General features: G+C 41.0%; 1 protein-coding gene across 1 annotated transcript in view; it reads left to right on the top strand.

Annotated features, from left to right (window-relative positions):
• The window catches only part of LOC110171221 (zinc finger MIZ domain-containing protein 1-like), a 234,832-nt gene that overhangs the window by 124,826 nt on the left and 82,506 nt on the right, over window positions 1–27,500 (top strand). The window contains 2 exon segments of the mRNA XM_055150416.1: window positions 3,733–3,808; window positions 25,311–25,432. Coding sequence (XP_055006391.1) covers window positions 25,364–25,432 — 69 coding nt within the window. The 5' untranslated portion in view covers window positions 3,733–3,808; window positions 25,311–25,363.

The raw sequence follows: 27,500 nt of genomic DNA, 5'->3' as shown, positions 1-27,500 counted from the left end.
CAGATAACGAGGCAGTGTCGTTATCTATTGGCAAATGTTTAGCCCCACCACGTCCAGAGTTGATGAATTTTTATTCTCTTTTTTTTGGTCATCATAATTACAAGGCTACTGCATCTATAATCTATCATTGACAACTTGAAACAAAAAAAATCCTCCATACAACCTTTAAATTGTCACGAGTAGAGTTTGTTAAAAATGTTTGTATTATTAGCGGCGATATAATGCGCGAAATATGTTTTGTTGTTATTGCTTTGCCTGGAATGTTCCACAGTGTAGCTTTAGACTTATCTGTCCTGTGTTTACTCAAGTTGAAGGTGTTTTAATGCATTTAGAAACCTGCATTCTTCTACCGTGAGCGGGCTCGCTCCTCCAGAGATCTGACCCGTAGCTTGGCCTGGTGGCATCGCGCGCTGGGTCTCCGTGGCGATAGATGTGTTTAATGTCACCCTGTGGAACATTCCGGCACGCGGGACCCTTCCAGGACAGCACAAAACGTACAAAAATCAAACTATTATTATGTGTTTTACGAGGTATTTTTGAGCTATAAAACCTGTAAATGAATAAATTAATAATAAATATGAATGAATGAATAAATATGTAAAAACTTTAGAACCTTAAAAGTTACGTAGTTCACCTTTTATAAGAGAAGAAGTTTTTTTAAAAAGTGCAGCTCGGTTTAAAGCGGCAGAAACCGGTGGAGTCCAGACGTCTAGACTCAAATGGATCAAATCTGTTTCAATACAATTATTCACTCTGATTGAAAAAAAAAAACACATCAGACTTTTCCTTGGAGAGGTTCAAATGCACCACACACGCCCATCCCTCCCTCCATCCCTCCATCCATCCCTCTTTCTCTCCTTCTCTTTATCTTTTCTTCTCTTTTCATTTCTCTTTCTCGCTTTCTTTCTACTCTCTCTGAAGCTCTTTGTCTCTCTCCTTTTCTTAATTTCCCTCTATTTCATTCTCTTTCCCTCAGAGAGAGAGAGAGAGACAGAAAGGAAGAAAGAAAGAAAGAAAGAAAGAGAGGGGGGCAAAGATGGAGACAGAGAGGAAAGTTAGATAGATAGAGAGAGAGGCAAAGACGGGGAAAGAGAGAGAGGGGGGGGAGCAAAAATGGAGAGAGAGAGAGAGAGAGAGAGAGAGAGAGAGAGAGAGAGAGAGAGAGAGAGAGAGGCAAGAGAGAGAGAGAGAAACAGAGAAAGAGAGGGGGGCAAAGATGGAGACAGAGAGGAAAGTTAGATAGAGAGAGAGAGGCAAAGACGGGGAAAGAGAGAGAGAGAGGAGCAAAGATGGAGAGAGAGAGAGAGAGAGAGAGAGAGAGAGACAGAGAGAAACAGAGAAAGAGAGGGGAGCAAAGATGGAGAGAGAGGAAAGTTAGATATATATAGAGAGAGGCAAAGACGGGGAAAGAGAGAGAGAGAGCAAAGATGGAGAGAGAGAGAGAGAGAGAGAGAGAGAGAAGAGAGAGAGAGAGAGAGAGAGAGAGGCAAAGATGGAGAGAGAGAGAGAGAGAGAGAGAGGGCAAAGATGGAGAGAGAGAGGAAATTTAGATAGAGAGAGAGAGAGACAAAGACGGGGAAAGAGAGAGAGAGGGGGGAGCAAAAATGGAGAGAGAGAGAGAGAGAGCAAAGATGGAGAGAGAGACAGAGAGAGAGAGAGAGAGACAGAGAGAGAGAGACAGAGAAAGAGGGGGAAAGATGGAGAGAGAGACAGAGAGAGAGAGAGAGAGAAAGAAAGGATAGAAAGGAAAGTTGTAAGAGAGAAGGGGGGTAGACCAAGTAAGAGAGAGGGAAAGACATAAAGAGAGAGAGAGAGTGGAAAATTACACACTCTGTCAGTCTCTCTCTGTCGCTCCTTCTCTTTCTTTATCTCTCTCTTTCTCTGCAAAATAATTCTGTTTATTCTATAAATCAGGTTAAAATTTAATTGATTATAAGAAAATATTATTGGACACTTAAAAGAAAATTGGTTTTACGTGAGCCTGTGTTGATATTTAAAGGTTCACTGTGTAACTTTTCTGCGGAGATGTGACTGTTTTGTCTAAAATGCTTCACAATATGGCATTAAACTTATCTGTTTCCTTGGCGACAGAAAGGTACCATCATCAGGTCAAGTTGCAAATCAGATCTGTGGAGAGGCGGCCGTCCTCATAATAGGAATAGATCATTTTAAAGTATTTTGGGGCCAATAAAAATAACTGTAACATAATTTTTCTGACTATATGTTGCTCTGGACTATAAGTTGCACTTTTGGGGGGAAATATATTTTATAAAATCAGAGATCAGGAACCGACATTTCATTTTAAAAGTGAAGTTCTAGTAAAAACAATAGAAGAGAGAACAACAGACTGTTAACGTCACATATGAACAGTTCTTCAGATAAACTATAACATAAACAACAGAACAGAACAAGTTTAACAAACTCTCCATCTCACTCCAAATCACTAAATCCATTCAATTCTTCATCCTCGGTGTCACTTCTGAGCAACTCCTCGACCTCCGGAGGTAAACAGAGCGCCGCTTCCTCTTCTGTGTCGCTGTCGTCAGACTCAGCATCAGTTCCAGTTAGAATTATTCGGGTCTTTCTGAATCCCGACAGGATGGTTTCGGTGTCGCTGAAGTCCAGGCTTTGTCCATCCATCCAGTGACTTCAGGAAAGTTTCATGGTCGTCCCAAGTTTCTCTCTCACTCCAAACTTTCTTTCTGCTGCTCGATTACCGTTTTCAGCTGCAGATTTCTCTACTTGCAGTTTGTAATCTGCGAAGTCCGAGTTTCTTTTTGGGGGCATTTGTGTTCAGCCTTCTCAGTGTCTTTATAAGTTTGTTTCAATTTGTAGTAGAAGTCGAAGTAACGGTGCGATCGACTGACATGATACAGACACGACAGAGGCTCTTTCTGCAGGAGACATGCGCAGTAGAGCCAAGTGACAGTGGTACAGGAGGAACAGGAGCAGCAGATACTCACACACAAGACTAGAACCTCTCGACGCTTCACTGTGAACATGTTAATATATGTTCAAGGTTGTATGGAGGATTTTTTTAAGGGAGCAGGATTACTGTTGAGTTTCCTGTCTAGAAGTTCAAGCGAATTCGTCAGAAGTCGTCTGTGATCGAGAGATCTCCAAGAATCACCTCAGTTTGGAGCGACCTCAAAAACGGACTTTCGCGCGAACCGGTCGTGGATTCTCGTCCGCCGTCGCGACAAACTTTGAGAGAGAGAAAAAGGCCTCAGAACAGAAATCAGAGTCAGAGAGAGAGAAAGAGGGAGAAAGAAACAGTTAATCAGACAGATTGTTTTCAGGTTGAGATAGAGAGAAGACAGAGAGAAAAGCAAAGAGGGTGGAAAGAGAAGGAGAGAAAGCGGGAGAATTACAGAGAGAGAAATCTGTAGTGTAAGTCGCAGGAAACACCCAAACCATGAAAAAAAGTGCGACTTATAGTCCGAAAAATACGGTAATTTCATATATTCAAGCTTTGCTGTGTCTAAAGCCATTCCGTGGAACATTTCAAGTAAACCAATAACGTCTCCTTGAAGATAAGCAGGTGGTTTACCAGAAAATTTACAGAATGCACCTTTATATTGGCCAAGAGATTGTTTTTTGCTCTGGGATTTTTGCGATTATGGCTGATTACGAGATGTAAAAAAAAAATTGAAAACTGAAATTATGGTCAAATGTGTAATAAAAAATACATAAATTATAATTGATAATAATAAATCTTTGTTCTTTCCACAGTTTTTCATTGTTTGATTCTGGGACGTTACTTTGATCTGCTTCTACAAACTGGGGCCAAGTCTTCTAACCTCTGTAGGTAAGTGAACACAGCTTTTTTAATAGTTTCACAATTATAATACACACATCCTGAATTTCGGACTTACGGTCGTCGCGCAGCACATACTGGGAAAGATCCTCAGAAAAAAGTGAGCATCAAATCGCCGTGTTTGTTGCGTCTTTTGTCAAAGTCGATCTTTTCAAGTGAAAGAGAGAGAGAGGGGAGCAAAAATGGAGAGAGAGAGAGAGAGAGAGAAAGAGAGAAGGGCAAAGATGGAGAGAGAGACAGAGAGAGAGACAGAGAGAGAGACAGAGAAAGAGAGGGGGGCAAAGATGGAGAGAGAGAGGAAAGTTAGATATATATAGAGAGAGAGGCAAAGACGGGGAAAGAGAGAGAGAGGGGGGAGCAAAAATGGAGAGAGAGAGAGAGAGACAGAGAGAGAGAGAGAGAGAGAGAGAGACAGAGAGAGAGAGAGACAGAGAGAGAGAGACAGAGAGAGAGAGAACAGAGAGAGAGACAGAGAGAGAGACAGAGAGAGAGAGACAGAGAGAGAGAGACAGAGAGAGAGACAGAGAGAGAGAGAGAGAGACAGAGAGAGAGAAGAGAGAGAGAGACAGAGAGAGAGACAGAGAGAGAGACAGAGAGAGAGAGACAGAGAGAGAGAGAGAGAGAGAGAGAGACAGAGAGAGAGAGAGAGAGAGAGAGAGAGAGAGACAGAGAGAGAGAGAGAGAGAGAGAGAGACAGAGAGAGATGAGAGAGAGAGAGAGAGACAGAGAGAGAGAGAGAGAGAGACAGAGAGAGAGAGAGACAGAGAGAGAGACAGAGAGAGAGACAGAGAGACAGAGAGAGAGAGAGAGAGAGACAGAGAAGAGAGAGAGAGCAAGAGATGGGAGAGAGAGAGAGAGACAGAGAGAGAGAGAGAGAGAGAGAGAGAGAGAGACAGAGAGAGAGAGACAGAGAGAGAGAGAGAGACAGAGAGAGAGAGAGAGACAGAGAGAGAGAGAGAGAGAGAGAGAGAGAGAGAGAGACAGAGAGAGAGAGAGAGAGAGACAGAGAGAGAGAGAGAGAGAGAGAGAGAGAGAGACAGAGAGAGAGAGACAGAGAGAGAGACAGAGAGAGAGAGAGAGAGAGAGAGAGAGAGAGACAGAGAGAGAGAGAGAGACAGAGAGAGAGAGAGAGAGAGACAGAGAGAGAGACAGAGAGAGAGAGAGAGAGAGACAGAGAGAGAGACAGAGAGAGAGAGAGAGCAGAGAGAGAAAGAGAGAGAGAGAGAGAGAGAGAGGGCAAAGATGGAGAGAGAGACAGAGAGAGAGACAGAGAGAGAGAGACAGAGAGAGAGAGAGAGAGAGAGAGAGAGAGACAGAGAGAGAGAGAGAGACAGAGAGAGAGACAGAGACAGAGAGAGAGACAGAGAGAGAGACAGAGAGAGAGACAGAGAGAGAGAGAGAGAGAGACAGAGAGAGAAGAGAGACAGAGAGAGACAGAGAGAGAGAGAGACAGAGAGAGAGAGAGAGAGAGAGAGACAGAGAGAGAGAGACAGAGAGAGAGAGAGAGAGACAGAGAGAGAGAGACAGAGAGAGAGACAGAGAGAGAGACAGAGAGAGAGAGAGACAGAGAGAGAGACAGAGAGAGAGACAGAGAGAGAGAGACAGAGAGAGAGAGAGACAGAGAGAGAGAGAGAGAGAGAGAGAGAGAGACAGAGAAAGAGAGGGGCAAAGATGGAGAGAGAGACAGAGAGAGAGAGAGAGAGAGAGAGAGAGAGAGAGAGAGAGAGAGAGGAGGAAAGAAAGGAAAGTTGTAAGAGAGAAGGGGGGTAGACCAAGTAAGAGAGAGGGAAAGACATAAAGAGAGAGAGAGAGTGGAAAATTACACACTCTGTCAGTCTCTCTCTGTCGCTCCTTCTCTTTCTTTATCTCTCTCTTTCTCTGCAAAATAATTCTGTTTATTCTGTAAATTAGGTTAAAATTTAATTGATTATAAGAAAATATTATTGGACACTTAAAAGAAAATTGGTTTTACGTGAGCCTGTGTTGATATTTAAAGGTTCACTGTGTAACTTTTCTGCGGAGATGTGACTGTTTTGTCTAACAATGCTTCACAATATGGCATTAAACTTATCTGTTTCCTTGGCGACAGAAAGGTACCATCATCAGGTCAAGTTGCAAATCAGATCTGTCTTTTGAACCTTTTCGCTTTTGTTTCTGGTTCTGATATTGTCATATTTTAGTTTTGGGTCCGACATGGTAATTGTTTGGTTGTTGGATGTTCTAAAAGTGAAAAACAGCTCGAGAAACGGGCTTTGAAAGTTTGTGAACTCCATAAATGCAAAATCGAATCAGATGTGTGCAGTGTTGGGAAGGTGACTTTTAAAATGTAATCCCCTACAGATTACAGATTACACAACCAAATGTAGTTTGTTTCAGAATCCATAAAGTTACTTAAGGTGAGTAATGTAATCTGAATACTTTGGATTACTTGATTTGCTGTAGAGAAGCAAAGACGAGGAAATCTTCACATAAGATGTTTTGTCTGATAAAAAATCCAGTCTTTACTGAACCAAATTAAAAATATTATTGATAGAAAAAGAGGAGACATGGTCCTCACAGCATGGTTTAGTCCTGGTTTAGTCCTGGTTTAATCCTGGTTTAGACCTAGTTTAGACCTGGTTTAGACCTAGTTTAGTCCTGGTTTAGACCTGGTTTAGACCTGGTTTAGACCTAGTTTAGTCCTGGTTTAGACCTGGTTTATACCTGGTTTAGACCTAGTTTAGTCCTGGTTTAGACCTGGTTTAGTCCTGGTTTGGTCCTGGTTCAGTCCTGGTTTATACCTGGTTTAGTCTTGGTTTAGTCCTGGTTCAGTCCTGGTTTATACCTGGTTTAGTCTTGGTTTAGTCCTGGTTCAGTCCTGGTTTATACCTGGTTTAGATCTGGTTTAGTCATAGTTTAGTCCTGGTTTAGACCTGGTTTAGTCCTGGTTTAGTCCTGGTTTAGATCTGGTTTCGTCCTGGTTTAGTCCTGGTTCAGTCCTGGTTTATACCTGGTTTAGATCTGGTTTAGTCCTAGTTTAGTCCTGGTTTAGACCTGGTTTAGTCCTAGTTTAGTCCTGGTTTAGACCTGGTTTAGTCCTAGTTTAGTCCTGGTTTAGACCTGGCTTAGTCCTGGTTTAGATCTGGTTTAGTCCTGGTTTAGACCTGGTTTAGTCCTGGTTTAGACTTAGTTTTTCATCCTGGTTTTAATCCTGGTTTAGCCCAAAATGTAAAAACAGGAAAATACCTCCATGTAATCCATTTACTTTCAACAAAGTAACTGTAATCCAATTACCACTCACTGAAACAGTAACTGTAACTGAATACAGTTACTCATAATTTGTACTCTGATTACTTAACTCTGGTACATGTAATCTGTTACTCCCCAACACTGGATGTGTGTGACTCAAACTTCTGTTCAAACTGTTTCTCTCCCAACGGAATTGAAAAATAGTGAAAGTCGAAGGCGATGGGCAGGATTGATCCACAGGAATAAAAGTCTGATCAATTTTACACATGCAGGTGCCGTAAAGTCATGGAAAATTCACTTTAGGTCATGGAAAAGTCATGGAAAAGTTTTGAAATTTTGTGAAAAAGACTGGGAACCTTGTTTTAAACCTGTCGCAAATGTCAACCAAAATATACAGCATTTTTTTGTTTAGAATTTTATCAAAAAGTACCTCATTTTTAGTTCTCTTAGTTCTAGTTTCTTTTTTTTATGGTTTAAGGATATAAGGATATTAACTTTTTTTGCTTCTTGGTGTCTTTCTTCATTCCATTTTGCTGCTTTAACTTTACAAATTGCTGTTTTTCACCTTCTATTGTCTAAAGAAAGTGTTTTTTTGTTGTTGTTTTTTTTAAAAATTATCATCGTGGTATCAGAATCTGTATTTAGAATCGAGTCTAAATTGAGTTTGAAACATATATGGTACCTTTTTATTTTAGTTGTTTTTGCGACCGGTCTCTGTCTTATCTGTTTGGAGTCCAGAGTGCGTCACAAAAGACCGTTTCAGAGTTTAAATCTGATTATCTGGTCCGTATCAGGCTCATCTAAACCACAGTGTGCCATTGGACTGTTTGTTATGGCAACCTCCAAAAACCCCAAACCCCAAACCCGCCCCACACACACTCTGCTCCTCTGCTCCGAGCGACTGCGGTCTGTGCAGGTGACTGACGGAGACTTCAAAACACCCACAACCTCAAGATTTACCTTACATACACTTCTGACCTGGTTTAGACCTGGTTTAGACCTGGTTTAGACCTGGTTTAGACCTGGTTTTAGACCTGGTTTTGTTCTGAGACCTGGATTAGACCTGAATTAGTTCTGTTTTAGTCCTGGTTTAGTCCTGGTTAAGACCTGGTTTAGACCTGGTTTTGTTCTGTTTTAGACCTGGTTTAGACCTGGTTTAGACCTGGTTTTAGACCTGGTTTAGACCTGGTTTTGTTCTGTTTTAGACCTGGTTTTAGACCTGGTTTAGACCTGGTTAGTCCTGGTTTTGTTCCTGTTTTAAGACCTGGTTTAGACCTGGTTTAGACCTGGTGTTAGTCCTGGTTTTGTTCTGTTTTAGACCTGGTTTAGACCTGGTTTTAGACCTGGTGTAGTCCTGGTTTTGTTCTGTTTTAGACCTGGTTTAGACCTGGTTTTAGACCTGGTTTAGACCTGGTTTAGACCTGGTTTTAGACCTGGTGTAGTCCTGGTTTTGTTCTGTTTTAGACCTGGTTTAGACCTGGTTTTAGACCTGGTGTAGTCCTGGTTTTGTCCTGTTTTAGACCTGGTTAGACCTGGTTTAGACCTGGTTTTAGACCTGGTGTAGTCCTGGTTTTGTTCCTGTTTAGACCTGGTTTTAGACCTGGTTTAGACCTGGTTTAGACCTGGTTTTAGACCTGGTTTTTAGACCTGGTTAGACCTGGTTTTAGTCCTGGTTTTAGACCTGGTTTAGACCTGGTTTAGACCTGGTTTTAGACCTAGTGTAGTCCTGGTTTTGTCCTGTTTTAGACCTGTTTTTTCATGTTTAAGATCTGGTTCGGTTCTTGTTTAGTCCTGTTTTAGACCTGGTTTTGTTCTGAGTAGTGGTTTAATCCTGGTTTTGTCATGGGACCTGTTATAGTCCTGGTTTAGACCTGGTTTAGTCCTGTTTTGTCCTGTTTTAGACTTGGTTTAGACCTTTTTTAGTCCTGTTTTGCTCAGGTTTAGTCGTGTTTTTTTCCTGAGACCTGGTTTAGTTCAGGTTTAATCCTGGTTTGAATTTGGTTTACCTGGTTTAATCCAGTGTTAGACCTGGTTTAGATCTGGTTTAATCCTGCCTTAGTCCTGGTTTAGACCTGGTTTAGTCCTGGTTTGAATTTGGTTTATCTGGTATAGTCCTGTATAGTCTTGGTTTAGTCTTGTGTTAGACCTGGTTTAGACCCGGTTTAGTCCTAGTTTAGTCCTGGTTTAGACCTGAGACTTAGTGTAGTTCTGTGTTAGACCTGGTTCAGTCCTGGTTTAGTCCTGGTTTAGACCTAGTTTATACCTGTTTAAAACTTGTTTAGTCATGTTTTAAACCTGGTTTAGTCCTGGTTTAGTCCTGGTTTAGACCTAGTTTATACCTCGTTTAAAACTTGTTTAGTCATGTTTTAAACCTGGTTTAGTCCTGGTTTAGTCCTATGTTAGACCTGGTTTTAGTCCTGTTTTAGTCCTGTGTTAGACCTGGTTTAGGCCTCGTTTATTCCTGTTTTAGTCCCGTTTTAGTCCTGGTTTAGTCCTGGTTTAGACCTGGTTTAGTCCTGGTTTAGTCCTATGTTAGACCTGGATTTAGTCCTGTTTTAGTCCTGTGTTAGACCTGGTTTAGACCTCGTTTAGTCCTGTTTTAGTTCCGTTTTAGTCCCGTTTAATCCTGGTTTAGTCCTGGTTTAGACCTGGTTTAGTACTATTTTAGATCTGGTTTACTCTTCATTCAAATCTGGTTAAGTTCTGGTTTGAATTTGGTTTATCTAGTATAGTCCTGGTTTAGATCTGGTTTTGTTTGTCCTGAGACCTGGTTTAGTCCTGTTTTAGGTTTAGTTGTAGTTTAGTCCTCTTTTAGACCTGTTTTAGTCCTGGTTTAGACCTCAGACTTGACTTAGTCCTGGGATAGCCCTGGTTCAGTTCCCGTTCAGTCCAAAAAAAAAACGTTTACATGAGAAATCGAGGAACAAAACCTGAGCTTATCCAGACTTTAGCTTTAAATAAACTCGGTCAGATGTTGTTGTGGGGAAAAAAACGGAATCTCACTCGGATCCGAACGAGTCCAAACATCAAACTAAGACTCGAGGATCTTCTGCAAAAACACGACGCTGATCCTGAGCGGCTCCGGTTCAGCTCCGGGTCTTTGTCCCGACGACGATCCGAACGTGACACGGATCAACTGAGCCCAAACTCCCACTACGACCGGAAAGAAGAGAGAGAGAGACGGACGGAGAGAGGTGAAAACAGAGGGAGGGAGAGAGAGATGAAGACAGAGGGAGAGGAGGGGGAGCGAAAGAGAAAGAAAAAAAAGAAGGAAGGGAGCGAGAGAGAGCGAGGGAGGGAGAAGAGAGAGATGAAAAGAGAAAGGGAGGGGGAGAGAGAGTGGGGGAGGGGAGGGAGGGGAGGGAGAGTGAACAAAAGAGGTGAAAAGAGACAGAGAGAGAGGAACAGAGAGACAGAGGGAGAGAGAGAGAAGAACGGAGAGAGACAGAGAGGAACGGAGAGAGACGGAGGGAGAGAGGAATGGAAAGAGATGGAGAGAGAGAGGAATGGAAAGAGAGACAAGAGAGAGACAGAGAGAGACGGAGAGAGAGGAGGAGAGAGGAATGAGAAGAGACGGAGGGGAGAGAGACAGAGAGAGAGAGAAGAATGGAGAGAGACGGAGAGAGAGAGAGAGAGAGAGAGAGAGAGAGAGAGAGAGAATGGAGAGAGAGGAGAGAGAGAGAGAGAGAGGAATGGAGAGAGACGGAGAGAGAGAGAAGACAGACAGAGAGAGAGACAGAGTGAGAGAGAGGAACGAAGAGAGAGATGGAGAGAAAGAGGAATGGGGAGAGACATAGGGAGAGAGAGACAGAGAGAGAGAGAGAGAGAGGAGATGAGAGAGAGAAGAGAGAGAGAGACAGAGAGAGAGAGAGAGAGAGAGAGAGATGGGAAGAGAGAGACAGAGAGAGAGAGAGATGGAAAGAGAGAGAGACAGAGAGAGAGAGAGAGAGATGGAGAGAGAAGAGAGGAGAGAGAGAGGAGAGAGAGAGAGAGAGAGATGGAGAGAGAGAGAGGGAGAGAGACAGAGAGAGAGAGGAAGAGAGAGACAGAGAGAGAGAGAAGACAGACAGAGAGAAGGAACAGAGAGAGACAGAGAGAGAGAGAGGAATGGAAAAAGAGACGGAGAGACAGAGAGAGAGACAGACAGAGAGAGAGAGGAATGGAGAGAGAGAGAGAGAGAGAGAGAGGAATGGGGAGAGACATAGGGGGAGGGAAGAATAGAAGTGAAAAGAGAGAGGGTGAGAGGGGAAGGAGAGGTGGAGAGACAGATTGAGAGAGGAAAAATAAAAGAGCTGGAGAGAGAGAGAGAGAGAGAGAGAAGAGCGACGGAGAGATAGAGATGCAAAGCGGTGTTTTGATTTGCTCAGGAATCGTCAAGTTACATGTTGTTTTGTTTGAGCGACTGTGTCTGAATCAACTGTAGCTGCTGCACTGACACTTTTAGAACGTTGTGATCAGTTTAAAAGTGAATTTGGCAAATACACTCTCCATTTCAGTGTATATTCATAATGTGAAGAAACTAGATGAAGATGAGCATGATTGACAGGTGGATTAGCCAATCAGGAGCACACACGGTCCATCTGTATCGGAAAAATGGGTGTGTTTGTGTTTCTGTTTGTTTATCTATTTGTGTGTGTTTATTTTGCACTTTTTGTGTTTGTGTATCTGCTTGTGTTTATGTTTCATGGATTTGTTTTTACCTGTTTATGTTTGAGTGTGTGTTTGTGTATCTGTGTGTGTTGTTTGTGTTGTGTGTGTGTCTGTGTTTGTGTGTGTGTGTGTGTGTATGTCTGTGTGTGTGTGTCACGTGTTTGTGTGTGTGTGTGTGTGTATGTTTGAGTGTGTGTTTGTGTATCTGTGTTTGTGTGTGTGTTTGTGTGTGTGTATGTGTGTGTGTTGTGTATGTGTGTGTGTGTGTGTGTATCTGTGTTTGTGTGTGTGTGTGTGGTGTGTGTGTTTGTGTGTTGTGGTGTTGTGTAGTTGTGTGTGTGTGTGTGTGTGTTTGTGTGTGTTGTTGTGTGTGTGTGTGTGTGTTGTTGTGTGTGTGTGTGTGTGTGTGTGTTGTGTATCTGTGTTTGTGTGTGTGTGTGTTTGTGTTGTTTGTGTCATGTGTTTGTGTGTGTGTGTATGTTGTGTGTGTTTGTATGTGGTATGTGTGTGTGTTTGTGTGTGTTGTTTGTGTTTTGTGTGTGTTTGTGTATCTGTGTTGTGTGTGTTTGTAATGTGTGTGTGTGTGTTTGTTGTGTGTGTGTTTGTGTTTCTGTTTGGTTATCTATTGTTGTGTATTATGGTGTTTCTGTGTTACTTGTGTTTGGATAGTTGTGTTTGTTTTGAGTGTGTGTTTGTGTATCTGTGTTTGTGCTGGTGTGTCTTGTGGGATGTAACTGTGTTGTGTCGTTGTGTTGTACTGTGTGGTGTGTTTGATGGTGTTTGTGTATCTGTGTTTGTGTGTGTGTGTTGTGTGGTGTGTGTTTTGTGTCAATGTGTTTGTGTGTGTGTTTGTGTATCTGTGTTTGTGTGTGTGTGTGTGTATCTGTGTTGTGTATCCTGTGTTTAAAGTGTGGTGTAAGTTTTGTTCTGTGTTGTGTGTGTTGTTTGTGTATCAAATGTGTTTGTGTATCTGTGTTTGTGTATTGTGTTTTGTGGTGTGTTGTGTACTGTGTTTGTGTGTGTTGTTGTGTGTATGTGTTTGTGTGTGTGTGTGTACTGTGTTTGTGTGTGTGTGTTTGTATTGTGTTTGTTCTGTGTGTCATTTGTGTGTGTGTGTGTGTTGTTTGTGTGTGTGTTTGTGTATCTGTGTGTTTGTGTTTATGTGTTTGTGTATCTGTGTTTGTTGTATCTGTGTTTGTTGTGTGTGTTTGTGTGTGTGTGTGTTGTGTATCTGTGTGTATCTGTGTTTGTGTATCTGTTTTGTGTGTGTGTGTTTGTGTATTCTGTGTTTGTGTTTGTGTTTGTGTATCTGTGTGTTGTGTGTGTGTGTTGTGTGTGTCTGTGTTTGTGTTTTGTTTGTGTATTGTGTTTGTGTGTGTGTTTGTGTATCTGTGTTTGTGTATCTGTGTTTGTGTATGTGTTGTGTGTGTGTGTTTGTGTGGTGTGTATTGTGTATCTGTGTTGTGTTTGTGTTTGTGTATCTGTGTTTGTGTGTGTGTGTTGTGTTTGTGTGTGTGTTTGTGTGTGTGTGTGTGTGTGTGTGTGTTTGTGTATCTGTGTTTGTGTGTGTGTGTTTGTGTATCTGTGTTTGTGTGTGTGTGTGTGTGTGTCTGTGTGTTTGTGTGTGTGTTGTGTATCTGTGTTTGTGTGTGTGTGTGTGTGTGTTTGTTTGTGCACTTGTTTGTGTTTGTGTATCTGCTTGTGTTTATGTTTATGGATTTGTTTGTTACCTGTTTATGTTTGAGTGTGTGTTTGTGTATCTGTGTTTGTGTGTGTGTGTGTGTGTGTGTGTGTGTGTGTGTGTGTGTGTCCGTGCAGAGCGTGTTGTTGTGCGTGTTGGCTGTTGTAGGTGATGTCCTCACACCTCTGCAGTCTCTCACTGCGGACTCTGTTCCTGATGCTTCAGCACTTTACACCAACACAAAAGACTCCATTTTCACTGATTTACCTCTCTCTCTCTCTCTCTCTCTCTCTCTCTCTCTCTCTCTCTCTCTCTACATCCTCCTCCCTCCTTCCCTCTCTCTCCTCTTCCCCTCTTTTTCTCCTTCCCTCCATCTCTCTCTCCCTCTGTCTCATCTTTGAACCTCGTCTTTTCTCCATCCCTGTTTACCTTTTTCCACACTCGCTCTGTCTCTGTGTGTGTCCATCTCCACTCTACCTCCTCTTTTCTCTCCATCTCTCTTTTTTCTTCTCTCTTCTTCTCTCTCCATCTTTCCCCCTTTCTCCCTCTCTCTCACACTCCTGTCTTTTCCTTTCTTCCATCTCTTTTTTTCTTTCTCTCTCTCAGTGTGCAGTACATTCCTTTGTCTATACCACAGACACACACATTTTGATACATCGTCAGCTCTTACGTCACTTTAGTCCTGGTTTAGACCTGGTTTAGACCTGGTTTAGTTCTGGTGTAGTAGACCAAGTGTAATCCAGGTTAAGACCCCATTTAGTCCAGGTCTAGATCTCGTTTAGTCCTGCTTTAGTTTGTAATCTTGTAGTCTCTTTGTACTCTTAACTTCTGGTTTAGTAAAGCCATGAAATGACCAAATAGACCTGGTTTAGACCTGGTTTGGTGTGGACCGGGTATGGACTGGGTATGGACCCTCCTGGTTAAGACCTTGTTTAGTCTTGGTTTAGATCTGGTTTAGTTCTTTTTTAGTTTGTGGTCTATAATTCTTCATTCTTGGTTGAGTAAAGCTATAACATTACTGGTTTGAACCTGGTTTAGACCTGGTTTAGTCCTGGTGTGGACTGGGTGTAATCCTGGTTTGGACCCTGCCTGGTCTAGATCTGGATTAGTCCTTTGCTTTAATTTTTGATCTATACCTTTTCATTTTTTTGGTTTAGTAGAGCTACGACATTACTGGCTTGAACCTGGTTTAGACCTGGTTTAGTTTGGGTTTGGATCGGATGTAATCCTGGCTAAGACCTTATGTAGTCTTGGTTTATATCTAGTTTAGTCCTGCTTTAGTTTGTGGTCTCTACTACTTCAGTCTTGGTTTAGTAAAGCTGTGACATTACTGGTTTGAACCTGGTTTAGACCTGGTTTAGTCCTAGTTTAGATTTAGTTTAGACCTGGTTTAGACTTGGTTTAGACCTGGCTTTGTGTGATCCAGTTGTGGACCAGGTGTAATCCTGGTTAGTCTTGGCTTAGATTTGGTTTAGTTCTGCTTTAGTTTGTGTATTCTTGGTTTAGTATAGCTGTGACGTTATTGGTTTGAACCTAGTTTGAACTTGGTTTAGACCTCATTTAGACCTGGTTTAGACCTAGTGTGGACTGGGTGTAATCCTGGTTAAGACCCTGGCCTAGATCTGGTTTAGTCCTGCTTTAGTTTGAGGTCTATACTTCTTCACTTTTTTTGGTTTAGTAAAGCTACGACATTACTGGTTTGACCCTGATTTGAACCTGGTTTAGACCTGGTTTAGTCCTGGTTTAGTGCTAGTTTAGACCTAGTTTAGTTCTGGTGTGGACCAGGTATAATCCTGGTTAAGACCCTATTTAGTCTTGGTCTAGATCTGGTTTGGTCCTGCTTTAAGTTTGTGATTTATACTTCATTTTTGGTTTAGTATCTCTATGATGTTACTGGTTTTGACCTGGTTTAGACCTGGTTTAGACCTGGTTTAGTCCTGGTTTAGTCCTGGTTTAGACCTGGTTTAGTCCCTCCTTCCTCTTTTAGTCCTCGTTTACTTCATTTTTCTGAATTGTCTGTTTATATCGATTAAAACGTCCAGAACGTCTTCATTTATTTCAGTTTTGGAGCCTCCTGTTGTGCGTCGCTCGGGGCCGACACTTGTCACTTTGATGACTTTTTGTCGACTCGTTTGTGTGAATATCGTATTAAAAAGCTCATAGTTTTATTTAAATTACCCGTGTCCTGCGCGTGCATCCTTCTCTCTCCTGTAGCGGAACATGCCGGCTTCATCCACGGCTATTTATAGAACAGATTACATAAAACCGAACGTACTGATCCACAAACATGAGACTTACATTACCAACGCTCCACTGCAAAACCAAAACCAAGTGTCTTAAATGTTTGTTTTTTTTATTTGACAAGGAATAACAGAGATTAAATTCTAACTTTCTTTAGTTTAGAACAAATATCCTACAACAAAAAGAAGAAGGAGAAGAAAAACAAAAAGGTAACAGTGAGTCAGAGTGTTGCAATTGTGTCGGTTTTTCAAGCTACTTTTGGTTCTTTCTCATTTGTTTGTGAAAAGAAAAGAACAAAAAAAGAAAAGAAGTCAATATAAATTAAATAAAAATAAATCAATGCATTTAAATTCAAATACTACGTGATTTACATAACAAAGACATATGTAAATAAAGTAGAAAACACAACAAAAATAAAGTAGAAAACACAACAAAAGACTATCAAATGATTTTAAAGTTGTACCGTGTAACATTTCTGGCTTCTGCTTGTTGCCGTGGAGATGTTATTACTTTGCCAGGATTTTCTCACAGAATGACATTAAACGTACAAGAGGCCAAGCTACAAGTCAGATCTGTGGAGAGGTCGCGATCAAAATGTATTTAATTGTTGAGCCTTAGTGAAATGTTTGTGTGAGACTCTGTGTCGTCAAGATCAGATGTTGTGTTTATTCATTTATGTTTAGAGCCGTGAATCTAAAGTTCTAGTACAAGACCGGTCTTGGTCTCGAGACCGACTTAGAGACTGTTTTTTAAGGGTCTTGGTCTTGTCTCGGACTCGACCGTGTTTCGACTCAGTCTCGTCTTGAACTCAACCATGTTTGGGCTCAGTCTTGTCTCTGACTCGACTGTGCTTGGACTCGGTCTTGTCTTGGTCTTGAAAGTGCTTGGACCTGGTCTAGTCTTGGACTTGACCGTGTTTGGACTCGGTTTTGTCTCGGTCTTGATGACGCTTGGACTCGGTCTTGTCTCGGTCTTGATGACGCTTGGACTCGGTCTTGTCTCGGTCTTGATGACGCTTGGACTCGGTCTTGTCTCGGTCTTGATGACGCTTGGACTCGGTCTTGTCTCGGTCTTGATGACGCTTGGACTCGGTCTTGTCTCGGTCTTGATGACGCTTGGACTCGGTCTTGTCTCGGTCTTGATGACGCTTGGACTCGGTCTTGTCTCGGTCTTGATGACGCTTGGACTCGGTCTTGTCTCGGTCTTGATGACGCTTGGACTCGGTCTTGTCTCGGTCTTGATGACGCTTGGACTCGGTCTTGTCTCGGTCTTGATGACGCTTGGACTTCTTGATGACTCGCTTGTCTTGATGACTCGGTCTTGTCTCGGTCTTGATGACGCTTGGACTCGGTCTTGTCTCGGTCTTGATGACGCTTGGACTCGGTCTTGTCTCGGTCTTGAAGGCGCTTGGACTCGGTCTTGTCTTTGTCTTGAAACTGCTTGAACCTGGTCTTGTCTCAGATTTGACCACATTTGGACTTGATCTTGTCTCACTCTTGAAGGTGCTTGGACTTTGTCTTATCTTGAACTCAACTGCGTTTGGACTCGATCTCGTCTCGAACTCGACCGTGTTTGGACTCGATCTTGTCTTGGTTTCGAAGCCGCTTGGCCTCGGTCTTGTTTCGGTCTTGAAAGCGCTTGGACTCGGTCTGGTCTCAGTCTTGAAGGCAGACTCGAGGTCTCACACTCGACGAGTAGATTTATAAAAACATTGACATATATATGTGCCAAAATAACTCTAAAATACAAATAAATGTCAATAATGGCAAAGATGGTCTTGATTTAGTCTTGATGGACCTTGGTCTTCATCTTGTCTCTCTCAGTCTTTAAATCTCTCGGTCTTTAAATCTCTCAGTCTTTAAATCTCTCGGTCTTGTCTCGGTCTTGACCTTCAGAGTTCTTGGTCTCGTCCTGGTCTCGGGACCTTGTGGTCTCGGACTGGTCTTGGTCTTGGTCTTGATTAGTTCGCTTTTGACTACAACACAACATGAATCTAAACAATCAAATCATTCAAACTTTAGTGAGTCCTGTGAGGAGCTCTGTTTAATTACATTTATTATTATTATTATTTTTTTTTTTATATTTACCACTATGAACCAGATATTATTTGTTCTTAATAAAGATTTAATTGAATTTGTATCACCATGACGATCTGTGCAAGTTGAAAAGAGCTTAAACGAGCTTTTGTATCGATGTAAATATTGTAAAATGCTCCTAACGTCGTATCGTGAGTCGTATTTCGAGTTTTATATCAAATCGTGCTGGACTCTGTGATTCTAATTTTCAGATTTGTGGATTTTGCGCGGAAGAAAAATCTGAAATTTGTCGGTTGGCTGCGGGTGAATCCAGGCGTCTCTTCCGTGCTGCTGTTGATGGTACAAACTCATCTGCTGCCTCTGCCCCCGGGGAATTCAACCCCCAACCCCTGATCCTCTCTCTCCTCTCCATCACTCTCTCTCTCTCTCGCTCACTTTCTCCTCTGTCCTTTCTCTTTCTCTCTCTCCTCTCTCTCTCTTCTCTTTTCCCTTTCCTCCCTTCCCCCTCTTTGACCCCAATCTCCGGTTCTTTTCTCTCTTCCTCCTTTCTCCTTCTTCTCCTCCTCTTCCCTCTCTCTCACCCGTCCCGTCTCTCTCACGTCTTTTTCTCCTTCCCTTCATCTCTCGCTCCCTCTATCTCATTTGTCACTCTCATCTTTTCTTCATCCCTTTCTTCCTTCTCTCTCTCTTCCTCCCTCTCTCTCTCTCTCTCCTCCCTTTGTCCACTCTCTCTCCTTCTTTCCCTTTTCTTTATTTCTCTCTCTCCCTACCCCCTTTCTCCCTCTGTTCTCTCTGTTTGTCTTTCACGCTTTCTTTCTCTTTACCCCTCTCGCTCTCCCCGTCTCTCTCTCCCTATCCCCTTTTCTCCTCTGTTCTCTCTCTCTGTCTCTTTTATTCTTTCCATCTCTCTCTCTCTCTCTCCTTCTCTCTCCTCTGTCCCTTCTCTCTCTCCCTACCCCCTTTTTTCCTCTGCTCTCTCTCTCTGCCTTTCTCTCACACACACTCTCTCTCTTTCCCTCTGTGTTTTCTCTCTTTTCTGTCCCTTCTCTCTCCCTAACTCCCCTTTCTCTTCTGTTCTCTTCTCTCTCTCTCTCCCTTTTCTTTTTTTCTCTCTCTCCCTACCCTTTTTTCCTCTGTTTTCTCTTTCTTTCTCACATACATTTTCTCTCTTTCCCTCTTTCTCTTTTCCCCTCTCTCTCTTTACCACTCTCTCTCTCATTTTTCTCTCTCTCCTTACCCCCTTTCTCCTCTGTTCTCTCGCTCTCTTTTGCTCTCTCCCTGCTCTCTCTCTCTCTCCCTACCCCCACTCTCTGTCTTTCTCTGTCACACTCTTTCCCTCTGTCTTTGTTTCTTTCTTTTTTTTTTCTTTCCCTTCCTCCCTCTCTTTCCCCATCTCTCTCCTCCATCCTTATCTCTTTTTTCTCTCTCTCCCTACCCCCCTTTCTCTCTCTCTGTCTGTCTCTCTCTTTCTCTCTGTTTCTCTTTCCCCCTCTGTCTTTCTCTTCCCCCTCTCTCCCTATCTCTTTCTCTTCTGTTCTCTCTCTCTCTGTCTATCTCTCACACACACACACTTTCTCTCTTTCCCTCTCTCTTTCTCTTTCATTTTCTCTCTCTTCCCTCTCTCCTATGTCCTTTTTCTCTTCTGTTTTCTCACACTCTCTCTCTCTTCCTCTCTTTCTCTCTGCCCTTTCTCTCTCCTCTTTCCTCTCTTCCTCCCTCTTCCCTTCATTAGTCCGCGAGTCGTGAGCACGGACAGAAATTATTAAAATCATTTTCTCGTGGAGCAGAGAGGAGGTGAAGGATTTGCGTGATAAACGAGTTAAAGAGCTGATGATCGCGTGGACGTCGGTTGGATTAAACGTGTGCGCCGCGAACGGTCGAGTGAAAAAACGCTGACTCCGACTTAAACCCAACGACAAACCCTCCCTCCGCGGATTATAACGGAACAGAAGAGAAAACGATGACGGTGTACGGGACTAATTACACCAGGAAATCAGAAACTAAGGAGATTTAAATCACTATGCAAACTATATAAGGAGTAGTTTTGTGTTTTTTATTATATTAAAGACCTGCACATGATTATTTACTAACTTTAGAATTATAAGTTCCTTTGTTTAAATGCATTGTTCTTTAGTAGGAACAGCTAATAAACATACGGAACTACATTTCCCATGATTCATTTCAGCGCAGACAACATGAAGAAATATGTTTTTTACTTGAATTCTTGGGATTATGATGGAAATAATTCACACCAAAATCATGTCAAGGTATTTTAAAACTTTAGTTGAGTCCAGCTTAGACCTGGTTTAGACCTGGTTCAGACCTGTTCTAGACCTGGATTAGACCTGTTCTAGACCTGGTTCAGACCTGTTCTAGACCTGGATTCACCTGGTTCAGACCTGTTCTAGACCTGGTTCAGACCTGGTTTAGACCAGTTCTAGACCTGGTTTAGACCTGTTCTAGACCTGGATTAGACCTGTTCTAGACCTGGTTCAGACCTGTTCTAGACCTGGATTAGACCTGTTCTAGACCTGGAGACCTGTTCTAGACCTGGTTCAGACCTGTTCTAGACCTGGTTCAGACCTGTTCTAGACCTGTTCAGACCTGTTCTAGACCTGGTTCAGACCTGTTCTAGACCTGGTTTAGACCTGTTCTAGAGCTGGTTTAGACCTGGACCTGTTCTAGACCTGTTCTAGACCTGTTCTAGACCTGGTTTAGACCTGTTCTAGACCTGGTTCAGACCTGTTCTAGACCTGGTTTAGACCTGTTCTAGAGCTGGTTTAGACCTGTTCTAGACCTGGTTCAGACCTGTTCTGTTCTAGACCTGGTTTAGACCTGTTCTAGACCTGTTCTAGACCTGGTTCAGACCTTCAGACCTGTTGACCTGTTCTAGACCTGGATTAGACCTGTATATATATTAAAGGCCTGTACATGATTTTACCATCTTAAAAATGTGAAAAACACAACCAGATAAAGGTGCATTGTGTAACTTTTCTGGTGAAGTCCATCAAATGCTTTTGTTATTGCTTTTCTCTCGAAAGTTTTACTTAGACTTAGACTTTATTGATCCGCAAAAGAATTTGTTAGAACACAGTAGCTCACACTTCACGATATAATATAATAACAAAGAGTGAAATATACATAAGAAATGATAATAATAAATTCTAAATAAAATTTTAAATTTAAATTTATTTAAAATATTTTTTTTTTCCTCCATTTGGGCTGATTTTTGTTCATTTAGACCTAAAATAAGACAAGAAAACTGTACTGCACTTTGACAATCTGCGCTCCTTTTTTGGACCCTCACCCACAGTTTGAGAAACACTTCTTGAAGAGAACTTCCACTGACACTTTACACAAAACTGTGCAGAAAGTGGGTAGGATTTTTAAACCTGATTTTTTAAGTTCCTAACTGGAGTTACATTCTCGTCCTGGTTTTGCAGTGTATTTAGCCTCTGCACATTTACCAAACACATGTTGTGACAAAAACAGATTCATTTGTGAAGTTTTATTAAATTAAAACTTCAGCTACATGTCGCAGTAAGAAGTTTATTGCCGACAGCAGCAGCCGTAATGAAATAGGATCACGCTCATCGAGTGTCAGACCTTGAGTCCAAGTGCCTTCAAGACTGAGACAAGACCGAGTCCAAGTGCCTTCAAGACCGAGACAAGACCGAGTCCAAGTGCCTTCAAGACCGAGACAAGGTTGAGTTCGAGACGAGACCAAGACTGTAAAAAAACTGTCTCAAGACCAAGACCGGTCTCAAGTACTATGACACTACACAAGAGTATGGCATTAAACCTTTCTATCTACATGGAGACCAAACCATGTTGCAGGTCAGATCTGTGGAGAGGCGACCCTGCTTCCCGATGTGTGGGGTCCTCTTAAAAGTTTTAGGGAATCTTAATTTGATGAATGGCACTGAAGTTTACTGAGATTACTCTGTAAAACTTTTATTTATTTATTTATAATGTATGTATATATACATTTTATATTTTTATATGAGTGTGTATATATATATGTTTTATACATATATATATATATATATATATATATATATATATATATATATATATATTATATATATATATATATATATATATATATATATAAAAATGTGTTTCTCACCTTCCACGGTGGTTGGTCTCTCACCCTCATTCAGTCGGGTCGTTACCAGAGGCCTGGGAGCTTGACAGTTCTGCGCAGTATCTTTGCTGTTCCCAGTACTGCACTTTTCTGGACTGAGATGTCCATTGTTTTTCCCGGTATCTGTTGTAGCACTCTTCCAGTTTGGGGGTTACAGCCCGAGTGTCCGAAACAGGCACCACTATGCCTTTACTTTCCAGGCTCTCTCCAGCTCTCCTTGAGCCCCTGGTATTTCTCTAGCTTCTCGTGTTCCTTTTTCCTGATATTACCATCGCTTGGTATTGCGATGCAAACATTGTTATTAAAAAAAATACATAAAGCTGAAAATGAATTTTTTAAAAAATTAGTAAAAAATAAAACATTCCACTGCGGGCACTGTTTAGACAATTATTTATGTTAAAAAAAAATGTGGATCATGAAAACTGCTCAAATAAATAAGCAAAAAAAAATCTATTGTTATTGTTTTCACGCTTTTCTCTGTAGTTTTTGTCAATTTTTACTATTTAGTTGCTATGGCGATATGAGTATTTAACGTGATATAACACTTATAATCTCTTATGTCCAATCCAGCTCATCTCAGTTGCATTTCTCTTGTTTTTGCTGTAACATCTTTCCACTGGGAGGTCTATCGGTTTATTGGCTGCAAAAGACTACAACACCCATCTCCTTGTCTCCGTTTGACCTTTGACCCCTGTAGCGTATCATGAGGAGTCAATACTACAAGGTCAGGCTGGTGCAGGACACAGAGGAGATGGAAGAAAACACTCGTAAAGGCTCAGAGAAGGGAAAGGGAGACACCTACAGGACGGAGATGGAAGTACAGGGTAAAAAAAGGAAGAGCTGCAGGGTTATTTTAGTACTTTTTTATTTTTTTTAAGTTGTTTTAATTTAAATTTATAAGTTTATGGTAAAAATTTTGTTATGAGTTAAATTTACCCAGTTTTGTTGAGTAAATTGCGAGAAATTTATTAAAGGAAATTGAATTATTACGCTATTTTCTGACCTGACAAACCCTGCATATTTAGGCTGAGTTTCTTCGCTCAAACGGTGGTCCACCTTGTGATGTCATGTGGTGATACAGGAAGTGCTCCACTGTGTTTTTAAGCACCACACACCTTCACTGGAATCATTTGGATAATTTCAGCTGTGAAATTGAAAATCTCTACGAAACAAAAGGTAAAATGTGATTGTGTTAACTTGAAAACTACAGCTTCATGACATCACAAGGTGGAACAGAGCGTTTTGAGCTTTGGAGATGTAGACAGACTAATAATAAAGGATTACTCAAACACAGCTCATTCCTTCTTTTGGATTTCAGTTAAAGAAAAACAATAAAATGGAAAAACTGTTATTTAATTTTTCCATTTTAGTGTCAAACAAAACAACTGATTTTCGTCATCTATTTCCAATATGCGTATTTTATTTAATTTTGATATTTTATTCTCTTTGGTTTATTTGCCCCGGAAGTTCTGCTGCTAGAAGGATTTACCTGAAAATTCGTTGGACTTTTGTGGACAAACATATCGTCTTTTTATTTTTGTTTTGCCTCTTAGAAAGTCGTTGTTGAAATCCATGACCAGAAAGAGGAGGTAACGAGGCGATAAACTTTGTTCACTTGACACCATAAAACTATAAATAAACCAGAGAGAATAAAATATCACATTTAAAATAGGCACCGAGACCGTTTTTAATTTGTGTTATTTGAAATAAACTAAATATTGAAAATAGAGTTTTTGTTGGTTAAAATGGAATAATGAAATAATGAACTGTTTTCCCATTTTATTGTTTTTCGTAATTGAAATTCAAAACAAACGAATGGTACACGGACCTCGGTGTCTATTATAATTTTGATATTTTATTCTCTCTGGTTTATTTGACCCAGAAGTTCTGCTGCTAGAAGCACTTATCTGAAAAATCTTTGCAATTTTGTGGACAAACATGTTTTCTTCTTTACGTTTACTTTCTCGTCTTAGAAAGTCATTGTCGAACTCCATGACGAGAAACAGGAAGCAGCGATGAACCCTCCTTTGTCAAAGCAGACGACTTGGACTTGACTTGGACTTACGGACCCGTGACTCGAGACTCGACTCGGACTTGCCTGTATTTGACTTGGGATTTGACTCGGACTTGAGGTCAAAGACTTGAGACTCGCAACACAACGACTTGGTCCCACCTCTGCTTCTTACCTGAACCTCCCCCGACATTTTCTGTTGTTATAACCACAGATCCATGTTTACAAGTTTGTTTTCTTTAAAGGTTGTAAATATTGTGCAAAATTAACTCTTGTGAGCTTTAATTCATGTTATAATGTTGTGAACTAATAAAAAAAATACTTGGGGGGAAAAAAAAAAAACTCTCCTTTGTTCAGTCACAGAACTATAACAAAAATAGTTTTTACTTTTAGATCCCTGGTCGACACTGAATTCACGAAGCAGCAGAACTTCCGGAGCAAATAAACCAGAGAGAATAAAATAGCAAAATTAAAATTGCCACCGAGACTGTTTTTTGATTGGTGTTATTTCAGATAAACTTTAAATTAAATATCGGAAATAGAGCTCGAAATCTGTTTTTTGTTTGACACTGAAATGGAAAAATGAAATAACAAATTGTTTTCCCATTTGATTGTTTTTTCATTCGACTTAAAGGTTGTATAGAGGATTTTTTAAGGGAGGTGAAATACAGCGACATTTCTTTTTCAAATGTTGTGCATGTGTGACACCACCTTCCTCAGTAGAAACACCTCCTCCTCTTTACTCTACAAATCACGTTTGTTTACATCCAGTGCGTGTTCAGAACTACAGTTGAAGTGACCTGCCTAGAAATAATTCAGCGACCGACGCGTCAGTTTTTAGACCCTTCGGACTTTCTTTTGCGGCGAACTTGTCGTGGATTCTCGTCCGCCGTCGCGACAAACTTTGTGCGAATTGCGAGGAAGCTACAGTCTTGAAAAAGCCTCTAAGAACCGCTGCATAAACCACGTAATCCCTGAGCGCCGGTGAGTCAGTTACACAAAAAATGAAGGGAGTTTGATTGACAACCTAACAGCCAGTAGATAAACAGGGAGCCTCGTTTTCTATTGGCTGATGTTTATCTGGCCTCACTACGTCCACAGTTGATAGATTTTCATTCTTTTTTTTTTTTCGGTCATCATAATTACAAGGCTGCTGCGTCTCTGTAACGGTACTTTAAACTTTCAATGACAATTTGAAACTAAAAAAAAAAAATCCTCCATACAACCTTTAAAGCTCACAAGAGTCAATTTTGCGTAACATAAGAGCTTTAATAACACTTTAAAGATGAGCTGTTATGGTGACTCTGTTGTTGTTGTTGTGTCCTTAGGCAAGACACACATTGTCTGGTGTGAACGTGGTGTGTGGGTGAGTGTTTTCAGTCTCGTTCTCGTCAGTCTACCCCAGGGCGGTTGTGGTTTTAACTCATTTAGATTTAGAGTTTTTTTATTTATTTTCTAAACGTGAATATTTTCCTGTGTGTGTGTGTGTGGTGTTTCAGGTGCAGCTCTGTGGTTTGATGGCTGAGCGCTGCAGCCTGTAGAGGGCGCCATCATGAACTCTCTCGCCTCCATGGACCGACACATCCAGCAGACCAATGACCGCCTGCTCTGCATCAAACAGGTACTACAAATACTACAAATACTACGAATACAAATACTACAACTATGATGACGACAACTACAACAACTACTACTACTACTGCTACTACAAATATGAATACTACTACTACTACTACTGCTACTACTATGACGACTACTGCTACTACTACTACGACTACTACTACTGACTACTACTACTAACTACTACTCTACTACTACTACTAACTACTACTGACTACTACTACTACTCCTAATGACGACTGCTATTACTACTAAGACTACTACTGCTATACTACTACTAATACTACTACTACTACTACTACTACTACTACTACTACTACTACTACTACTACTACTACTACTACTACTACTACTACTACTACTACTACTACTACTACTACTACTACTACTACTACTACTACTACTACTACTACTACTACTACTACTACTACTACTACTACTACTACTACTACTACTACTACTACTACTACTACTACTACTACTACTACTACTACTACTACTACTACTACTACTACTACTACTACTACTACTACTACTACTACTACTACTACTACTACTCCTACTGCTGCTACTACTACTACAATGACGATGACGACTACTATTACTACTAAGACTACTACTACTACTACTACTACTACTACTACTACTACTACTACTACTACTACTACTACTACTACTACTACTACTACTACTACTACTACTACTACTACTACTACTACTACTACTACTACTACTACTACTACTACTACTACTACTACTACTACTACTACTACTACTACTACTACTACTACTACTACTACTACTACTACTACTACTACTACTACTACTACTACTACTACTATACTACTACTACTACTACTACTACTACTACTACTACTACTACTACTACTACTATTATTACTACTACTATTTTGGTTGTGTTTATTGCACTGAAAAAATGCATCCTTACTGTGAGTGGGCTTGCACCTCCACAAACCTGACTCAGGGTTCCCACAGTCATGGAAATCCTGGAAAAGTCATGGAAATTTAAAATGTAATTTTCCAGACCTGGAAAAGTCATTCACAGAAAATAAAATAAATTCACAGAAAGTTTTGGAAAGGTTTCTAGTTTTAGTGTCTCTTTCACTCAACTACAACGTTCTGTTAAGTTCTCATTAGACTATTATGATTATTTCTGAACGTCTGAGCCTTTTGTTTAAAAGAGACGTCAATAAATGCACTGACAGGATTTTGAATGTTAAAAAACTATAATATTAAACCATAAGGTGAGTGGAAAGACCTTAAAAATCTGATCGATTCTACACATGTAGGTGCCGTAAAGTCATGGAAAATTCACTTTAAGTCATGAAAAAATCTTGGAAATGTTTTGAAATTTTCTCAGTGAAAAAGAGCGGGAACCCTGACGATTGTTTTTATTTAGGTTTTTTTCTTCTTCAGTTTGGTCGTGTTTATTGTACTAAAAAAAAAAAAAAAAAAAGTCCTTATTGCGAGCAGGTTTGCATCTCCACAAACCTGACTCTTATTTGGACTGAGGGAGCGCCTTGTCCTACTTGTTTCTATGGAAATGTTGTTCTTTTGGCTATAATAATCCAAATTATGTGTGAATCTATCTGTGAATGTTCAAAAGTATGAAACACTACCTCCAACTCCAGGTTACGTTTTGTATTTTTAAGTAAACGGGTCAAATTCTTTATCCTGTCTTATTACTAAACAAATCAGTTAGTGTCATATCGAGAGAGATTTCAATACACTTTCTAACGTTTGGGTCAGTTCAATAAGATCTCCTGTTCCTCTAAACCCTGTGAGCTCCGTAGACCGTCGCTGTGTTTGGATCCTCTTTTAGCTTCTCCCAATTATCCCAGCAGCAGCAGCGGCAGCAGCAGCTCGGCCTATTCAGTCTGGAGCTCCATACAAACGCGAACAATGCGCTCTTTATCTGCGGCTTTGAACCAGATCTGAGACGCTCAAATCATTAAGGGACAAATTAGACCCAGAGACAGATGTTTGAGGATAATTTAATAGATTTTTAGCTCAAATTCAGGACGTTTTTCTTTTTGTTGTGATTGTCA

Source organism: Boleophthalmus pectinirostris, unplaced genomic scaffold (genome assembly GCF_026225935.1).
Source record: "Boleophthalmus pectinirostris isolate CB_2022bp ecotype Guang Dong unplaced genomic scaffold, ASM2622593v1 HiC_scaffold_14, whole genome shotgun sequence".
Taxonomy (NCBI): Eukaryota; Metazoa; Chordata; class Actinopteri; order Gobiiformes; family Gobiidae; genus Boleophthalmus; species Boleophthalmus pectinirostris.
The sequence above is the reverse complement of the archived record's forward strand: the minus strand, read 5'-3'. Positions and strand labels throughout refer to the sequence as shown.